General features: G+C 39.7%; 1 protein-coding gene across 1 annotated transcript in view; it reads left to right on the forward strand.

Moving 5' to 3' along the window:
* zc3h18 (zinc finger CCCH-type containing 18) overlaps positions 1 to 8,391 on the forward strand; it is a 31,562-nt gene that overhangs the window by 18,667 nt on the left and 4,504 nt on the right. The window contains exons 11-13 of the mRNA XM_035664773.1: positions 1,141 to 1,266; positions 2,190 to 2,282; positions 2,513 to 2,794. Of these exons, the coding sequence (XP_035520666.1) occupies positions 1,141 to 1,266; positions 2,190 to 2,282; positions 2,513 to 2,794 (501 nt within the window). The remainder of the gene's footprint in view (positions 1 to 1,140; positions 1,267 to 2,189; positions 2,283 to 2,512; positions 2,795 to 8,391) is intronic.

Below are 8,391 nucleotides of genomic sequence, written 5' to 3' on the forward strand. Positions count from 1 at the left end.
ATTTGCCAATTGGATGCTTGCGGGAATCACCTGATCCGTCAGCTGACTGTGTTTACGATTAGCTGTGATCAGCTGATGTAGCTGGAATTTAGAGATGAGCTTGACTTTGTGGCCTGCCTGAACTGAACGCTATGCTGAATTCGTCAAACTGTATATTATGATTTGTCATGTGTCATCTTGGCTGTTGTTTCTTTAGTGTCCTCTAAGTCCATATGGGCTAGGCAATATAGAATGATGCAGGGCATTTAAATAAATAAAAACAATCAATCAATTAATGCTCAGACATTGTATAGTTATATTTTTACAGTATAAAGAACAAACAGCCACAGCCTTGCTAATGGATGGTAGTGCTCATAGTACATACTTTGACTCCAACAGGTTTTTGACATTCCTGATCCCTCTTCAAATCAATCAAAGTATTTTGACAAGTATCTTCTTGTACTTCTCTAGTACTGCCATCCATTTGTTTAATTGTAATCAGACCCAGTGCCTAGTATAAGGGTGGCTATGATTAAACAAAAAAGTTTGTTAAATTATATGTCATGGTATCTTCGATACAGTGTCATGATAAATATTTTGAATGCCATTTACAATGACAACGCTAACACGCTGATTCAAAGCAGGTCAAATGTTGTGCCCCTGTTCACCATCTTGGTTTACCCTTGTTAGCATGCTAATATTATATATATTATATAATAATGTAATTGGTTTTGCAGGGATTTGGTCATAAACCAAAGTATTTGACAAATTGACATTTTGGGCTGATGGTGGCACTAGATGAAAAGTTAGGGTATTACCAGTGTTATTACAGTTCATCCTGTGGGGGGGCATGGATGTCTGTACTAAATGTCTCTGCAGTCTATTCAATAGTTGTCACGACATGCTGAATAGTACTCTCTATGACAAGTAAAGTGATTTATGCCCCTTTTACATATTCATCTGCACTAGCCGGGATTCCATCCATATTTTGATGCAAATTTGAATTACTTGAAATTTGGTTAAAATGTGCAGTACATTTGGATGGAAACGGCTACAGTTTAGGATTTTCAGTGTTGATGCCCTCTCCTAGTCTGGAAATATAACCACTGCTTCAAAGCCAAGAATCTGCTCACTAACCTTAAATACATGTTTGTTTTGCAGGTCTTCGTCTCGCTCTTCATCCTACACAGGCTCTGGGTCATCTCGTTCCCGCAGCCGCTCTTCCTCATTCAGCTCCTACTCCAGCCACTCCTCCCAGCGCAGCTCCTTCAGTGGCAGTCGTTCTAGGTACAAAAGAGTGTAAAGTGTGTCTGTGTGTATCACTGTGTGTAAGGGCAGTAGGTGAGTAAACGCTTAGAGGAATAGTTTGACAGTTTGGAATATCTTCTTATCTGCTATCTTGCCAAGAGTTGGATTAGAAGATCAGGATGACTCTTACATTTGTCCGTTAAATATGAACCAGAGCTAGGAGAACCTTAGCTTGTCATAAAGACAGGAAGCAGGGGGAAACAGCTAGCTTGGCTCTGTCCAAGGTTTAAAGAACCCAGCACCTCTAGATTTTACTAATTAAATCTTGTTTGTTTTAATCCACACTCAAACAACAATAAAAGTTTAAAAAAAAAAAAAAAGTTTTAAAGGGGGCCAAATTTCTCAGCATTAAGTCATTAAACTGTACTGTAAATTAACAAATTGGTGGTCGGGCCCCTTGGCTACCCCTGCTGCAGAGAGAAACTTAATTCTACCTTTATATTTTCTACCACATTTTAGTAAGGAGCCTTCCTGTTTTCTGATCTGTTCTGTGTTCATTTGTCTTGACAAATTCACTGTAACTTACATTTCTACGGCACCAATTCCATATGACAATATAACCATGTCATACTCACCAGGGTTTTACTTAGGTGGATTTTTGAAGGTTTTGACTTGAAATTATGCAATTTCACATCATTTTGCACCATTACTATAGGTAACAGCAAAAAAGCTTAAAGACAAAACCTTCAATAGTTGAATAATTATTTAATTATATTTATTTACAAATAAAAAAGTTATGACAGTCACAAATTATTTTACAAAAAGGAGCTTGTTGTTGACACTTGAGTATAAATGACATCATGCAGCGTTTTAAAACGGTTGTATACTTGTGTGATGTGATCTGATTTGGAATTAAAGCTGCATAATAACACTTTTATGGCAACTTCACTATTGATTTACAGGTCTCGATCCTTCTCCACATCTCCCTCACCGAGTCCAGCAGCACCCAGGAATGCTAAGAACAAACCAGACCTTCCACCTGTGTTAGCTAAAGGGTAACTCTTGCCCATTTAACACATAGTCAGCCATACTTATATAAGTATATATAAATGATCTGCGTCTTGTTTCTCCTTAGATACATATTCTCATCATGCCTGTTTAATGATTATTATTTATCAATAATTAGCTAGAACATCACATGTGCTCTGTTGGCATGCTAGTTGTTAGCACATGCCTGCCCATCACAGTCTGCATGCTTGAAAAAAGTGCCTTTTCCCTCCCTAAGAATGCCGCTGAAGCCGGGTGCCATGCCCCCTCCTCGCAGGGACAAGCCTCCCATGAAGAAAGCTCCCAGTCCTCCCCCACCTAGTGGACCGCAGGGAAGGCCTTCCAAACCTCTGCCTGAGGGAGGGAAGCCTCCCACTAATCCCAGAGAGCCTGGAGGCGCAGGTGGAGGGCCAGGCAGCGGAGGAGGAGCGGGTAGACCCCTGCCACCACGGGAACCTGGGAAACCTCCCAACCCCAGGGAAGATAGGCGGAAAGAACGACAGCAGCGTCCTCCTCGGAGGTAGGCGTCTCACCTTGAAGGTCTTGGTTTGTTTTGAGGCAATGGCACAAGTCCTGTTAAACAAAAAGATAATGTATTGATACATTTCGCATTGTCTGCTATGGGTTTAGATTTAACTGAAAACTGCTGGATTGCATAACATCGCAAAAGGATCTGATTTATGGCAGGAATCAGGAAAAGAAAAAGATCTTTTCCAGTTAATCTTTTTAAACTTAAGCCTTAAGTTATTGTTAGCCTACCTGGTCAAAATGACAATCTGGCGTGACCTGTTACTTGACACAGCACCTGCTTTGGGCATTAAACATCTGGGACATTGTCTGTATTTTTAGTTGACATGCATCACACATTTGATAGGAAACCAGTTAAAAGAGGCTCAGGCAGCTTCTGTTGGCAGCTGACTCTCCAATAACTTAGTTAAGTAATAGAATTAGGTTTAAGATCAGATGAAGCACCGTCCTATCACCATAAACAGCTTCACACTTTAATCAAAGTCAATGAGAAACACATGAGAAGTGAGATAAATGTGCTCAAATCATCACATCAATATTTTTAAGTGTACCTACAGCTAAGGTTGTCAAAAGTAGGGCTGCACGATATGGTAAAAACATCATATTGCAATTATTTTGACAGATAGGGCAGGAATGATCATTTTTGCATCACAAATCTCACAAAAAAAACATTAAATCATGATGATGTGACATTTGTTGGGCTCTCTACCAAACAAACATGTTTTCTTACATCTGGAGAATTAGATTTGTACGCCAGGGCATCTCTGCAGCACTACATTATACCAACTACATACTCCATATAATGCATTTTTTTAACACATTTTGTGTGCGATTTTGATAATAATGTGATTAATTGTGCAGCCATAGTCAAAAGTATCAGTACTTAGTTAGTTCTTGCATACCACGTGTTTAAAATAATACGATCTCCATCAATTTTACATTCAATAGTATAGTACTTCATGAAAGTCAACAGTCCAGACACAAACAGGCAGACAGAGAAAAGGGCGGGGCGAAGCATACCAGTGTGTGTGTGCAGAAAGAGACAGAGGTGTGGGTGTGTGCGTGTGAAAGTGTGGAAAAGCAAGTTGAGCGAAATAAAGTAGCCTGAGTAAACACTGAAAATATAAATAACCAAGTGGAAATAACAACAGAAAACACTGCAACTGATCCTCAATATGTCTCCTTTGCCTTTTTTTGTACTATCACTGTTTGTCCTGGTGTCAAAAGAGGTAATGAGTATCTTTTTTTTATACTAGTACCATAAAATCTTCCCTGTCATAACAGGAAAAGTACATGTAATAAAATTACTGATGGCTCCATTCTATTTTAAGTATCCCAGGAAGTATTCATTTTGTTTAATGGGGCAACAGAGTCTCAAAGTATTTAGCCAAAATACAACCTACTGTATGTATGTGTATGTACACATGCATACATTAAACCCAAAATATGTGAATACAAATTCCAGCCTGGATAAAAGGGTGGAAGCAACAGGACTGTGGTTGGACCGTTCATAAATTTAAATTTAACTTTTCACAGAAAATCTTGATACTCTTAGGTACAAGCTATCTCACCAGTAGAGCTGTTTTTGTTTCTATAAGCAGATTTAGCATTTTTCATGCTGTCCTTGCAGATCTGTGTGTACTGTATATACACCTACACCACACCAAACACTGTCTATCCAAGTTATCACTAAAAAAATGCTTTATCACAAAATCTAATTGTGGCAGATGTTTTTTTGATATACCTAGGACGAGGTGTTAAACGGTTCCAGTGAGTTTACTGGAAATGGATGCCACTCAACTCTTTTTGAACTGCTGCAGTTTAGTGGTGGAGGTATTAATTGTGTTGTTATTATATGCAGGGTATTCTTTGTGTCTTGTTACACTAAATTGAAAACCTGGTTAACACTTCTTACACTGTCATGTGATCACAGCCTGGGCTCACAGGAGAAACGTTTGAGCGCTCTGCTATTAGTTTCAGGCATGTTAGTGAGAGAATGCTGGCCTGCCAGCATGTTTACTAGGCTTGCGCTTGTGCAAGGAAGACAGTGGATGACATTGTCAAACGGATACCTGTGCAATAAACAGAACTGTGTTTCCTTACACATCTGCATTTGCATATTTGTGTGGGACATCAGTGATACTGCAGGTGTATCCCACAGCTGTGTATTGGGGGGGAAGACCATAGAGAATGTGTGGGTTGATGGCTAGAGGAAAAACTGGATCTTTATACATATTATGTTTGTGTGGGTGACAGAGAAACATCAGCCAGAGAGGAAGAACAGCTAAAGGGCAGGGAAGAACAGTAAGGGTGTGTGTGTGTTCATCTGTGTGTGGGTGCGAGTGTGGGCAGAATGGGTCGCACCGTGGAAACTATCCAGGAAAACCTGTTTGTTACTCTGTTCATAAACTACTTCCCTCTGATTAGCAGATATGATATAGGTTAGTGATACTAGGTGGGCAGTGTTTTCTTAGCCTCATGTCATCTGAAATGACACTCATTTTTACAGATGCACAGGACAGGACACACATGACCACTCAAGAGGGAAATGACCGTGGCCTGGTCCAACCATGCTGATTATATAATCTATTAAGTCTGTAAAAGATGTATGCACACCTACTCTGCCATGTGCAATACAAATAAAATGCCACTCAGGCTTAGTTGTTACATTCACACAGTCTTGAGAATAGACATAATCAGCCAAAGTAATGTGTGGGTAAAAGGGCGAGCACAGGCCTTATTATACAAACCAGTTTGTAGTAGAGATGTTCCGATACCATTTTTTCCCTCCCGATACAGATTCCAATACTTGTGCTGTGGGTATCATCCGATACCGAGTACCGATCCGATACCAGTATGTTATAAAAAAAATATCATACTACGCCTGCATGACTGTGATATGATTATCATTGTGGTAAGGCCTGGCTCAGGTTAGTGGGATGTTCTGGTTTTGGGTTACGCTGTAGTTATGGTAACTATCAACTACTGCCGTGACACGGAGCTTGTCTGGAGTAGATGTATCTTGACGAGGCGCTAGTTTTTATCGAATTCTATTACTGTATTATTTATATTCTGAGACCAGTCTTCGTACGAGCTGTCTGCTGGATGACGCTGATTGGACACTGAATTTGACCGCTGCTCACGCTCAGCGAATTCTGTTGCAGGGAAACATGGGTCGGGACCGTTTAGCTGGTTTAGCATTGTCAGGACTTTGAGCGTTTTTTGTTATCTATGGTTTGGGTTTCTCGATATTTTTGCTTTTGTTAAATCAAGGCCAACGCGAACTATATCCACTATGTGAGCTATATTTTATGTAGTAACAAAAAAAAAATGACTATGTACTTTCACAATGATAAATATAATTAACTAAAAATCATAAAACACCTTGGGTAAACATGTAGCTAATCTCGTACTAACACAACCAAAGGAGCGGAGAGTCACCAAAAGAACGGAACAATCAAAACAACGACTGAAGCAATTGAGAAAGAGGAATAACACAGAATATTTATAAAATCAAAAAATATAATATGATATAGCTCTTGTTAATCGCACAGCTGGAGGACGCCTTTAGTGGTATACTATTCTCCATGCCATCACACCTAATGTTTTTAAAAATACCTTATATTATGTAAAAATATTTAAGATCCTTTACGATTGGAGGATGAAATGCAACAGAAGAGAACTAAAAGATAATAACTCTCGTTTATGAAGAGGGTTACAAGAACAGTCTTCTGTCGAAACCCATTTGAGATTGGAATTGTGGAGTCCAATTTGGCAGTTCCAAAAAATGGTAAATGACGACAACTCTTCATATTATCATCCGCGTCATGGCATGTAATGTTGACTTAATTTATGATTAACATAAGCGTGCCATTTCTGCTTCATGTTCATATTCTTTAAATGGTGTGGTATATAATGTGAAAGCTTTATTTCATAAATAAGGCCTCCAAAACACCCATATTATGGTGTCAACATTTCTTTAAAAGGTGCAAAGCTTCCTCCCGGCGCGCGTATGAACACACGTTCTGAATAGGGTGTGCCTTACGCGGCGGGCATATTTTGGTTAAGCTGATTTGGCGAGTACCTGGGATTTTCTGGATCCAAAGCCTTACTTGTGAGCGGACACGAGAGTTATGATGGATGAAGATCTCGGATCTGGATCTTAGATAAGGTAAACCAGCATAAATACTTGCCAACCACTTACCATCTGAGATACCCACTCACAGTCGCGCTGAAAGAGACAGACAAAAGCGACTGAAACAACAGCAGGTAGTTTTTTCTATAAAAGCGTACTACCCAGCTCCTTGTTCAGTTATTTAATCACACAGAGCACGACATAAAGGGTAGTTGTATTATTCCCTACTGTAATCTGTTTACATTAACAGAAATACTACAGACACTCCACTCCCACCGTTGGCTCCCCGTTCTGCGTGTTATCTGAAGAAAGCTAGTTCTCAGGGGGCCTGGAGAGGCCATATTTTACAGAGACATTTGGGGGGCATAACTAGGAGAAGAGCGGCAGCGCACGGGATTTTAATATCTATATCGAAAACAATATATGAGACTAATTACGCTGGGTATCCAGGTAAAGGTTTATGAAAAGCAGGCACAGCATGTTACAATTTTAAAGAAGATTCTGAGACGCGATTAGCAGAGGGAGGGAAATAAGAAATTCGTAGTTTTTATAATGTGGTTTTTCTTGGCAAATTTCAAAATTGTCCTCTTTTACAGGTTCCCATATAAACAATCTTCTTATGCTTGATTATCTGGATAAAATTTCGTCAACTATAACACTGATAAACTTTAGCAAGCCATAAAAAACTAACTGCATTCATTTTATTTTGATAATATACCACGGAAGAACAAAGAATTACTAGATTACATAAATTCTTAAGCAGACCTTGAGTGCTCCAGGTTCATTCAAAACACGAAACCTATTGCAAAAAATGCCTACCTTTCTGTGGACATTTCTTCGATTCTTCCAAGATTTTTCTTCTTTGGAGTGGGCTAACACTCGGGGAATATGTTATCTACCATCTCATATTAAAGAAGAGCATGTCAGGTAATTCACGCTGCAAAACAATTATTGTGTAGAAAGCTGCAACTAGTTAGTAATTTCGGTGGACAGTAAGGGCTCACATTAGTCTTCAGCGGTAACACATAAAACACACTAATGTCAACCTGGCCTTTTCTGATACTAAGTATTATCTGTCCGCAGCCTTGCTATAAGAAACACTATTGAAAAAACTATAAAAGGACAATAGTACAAATCCATTCCTCAGGTGTTGTAACCTCCCGTTACCACACAAAAACTTAGATTTTCCGATTCGATACCAGTGATCGGAAATGCTCTTGATGACTGCCGAAAATGCTGGCATCGGTACTCGAGCGCAGTATTATGAGTCCAGCAACCGCATCCGCTAGGCACGCTCAAGGATACCAGTATAATGCATTTACTGAGGGGTCTTCTTGCGCGCGCCGGGTGGGAGAGGGGTACCGTAAATAGATACTAAATTGTAATAAATGAGTCCTCCGGATCGGGAGGGCGTCTGGGCTTCCTCGAAACTCGCCCGTTATCCGAATGCCAGC

The sequence above is a fragment of the Morone saxatilis genome, unplaced genomic scaffold (assembly GCF_004916995.1).
Source record: "Morone saxatilis isolate NCDOM2014 unplaced genomic scaffold, NCSU_SB_2.0 Contig2, whole genome shotgun sequence".
Classification (NCBI taxonomy): domain Eukaryota; kingdom Metazoa; phylum Chordata; class Actinopteri; family Moronidae; genus Morone; species Morone saxatilis.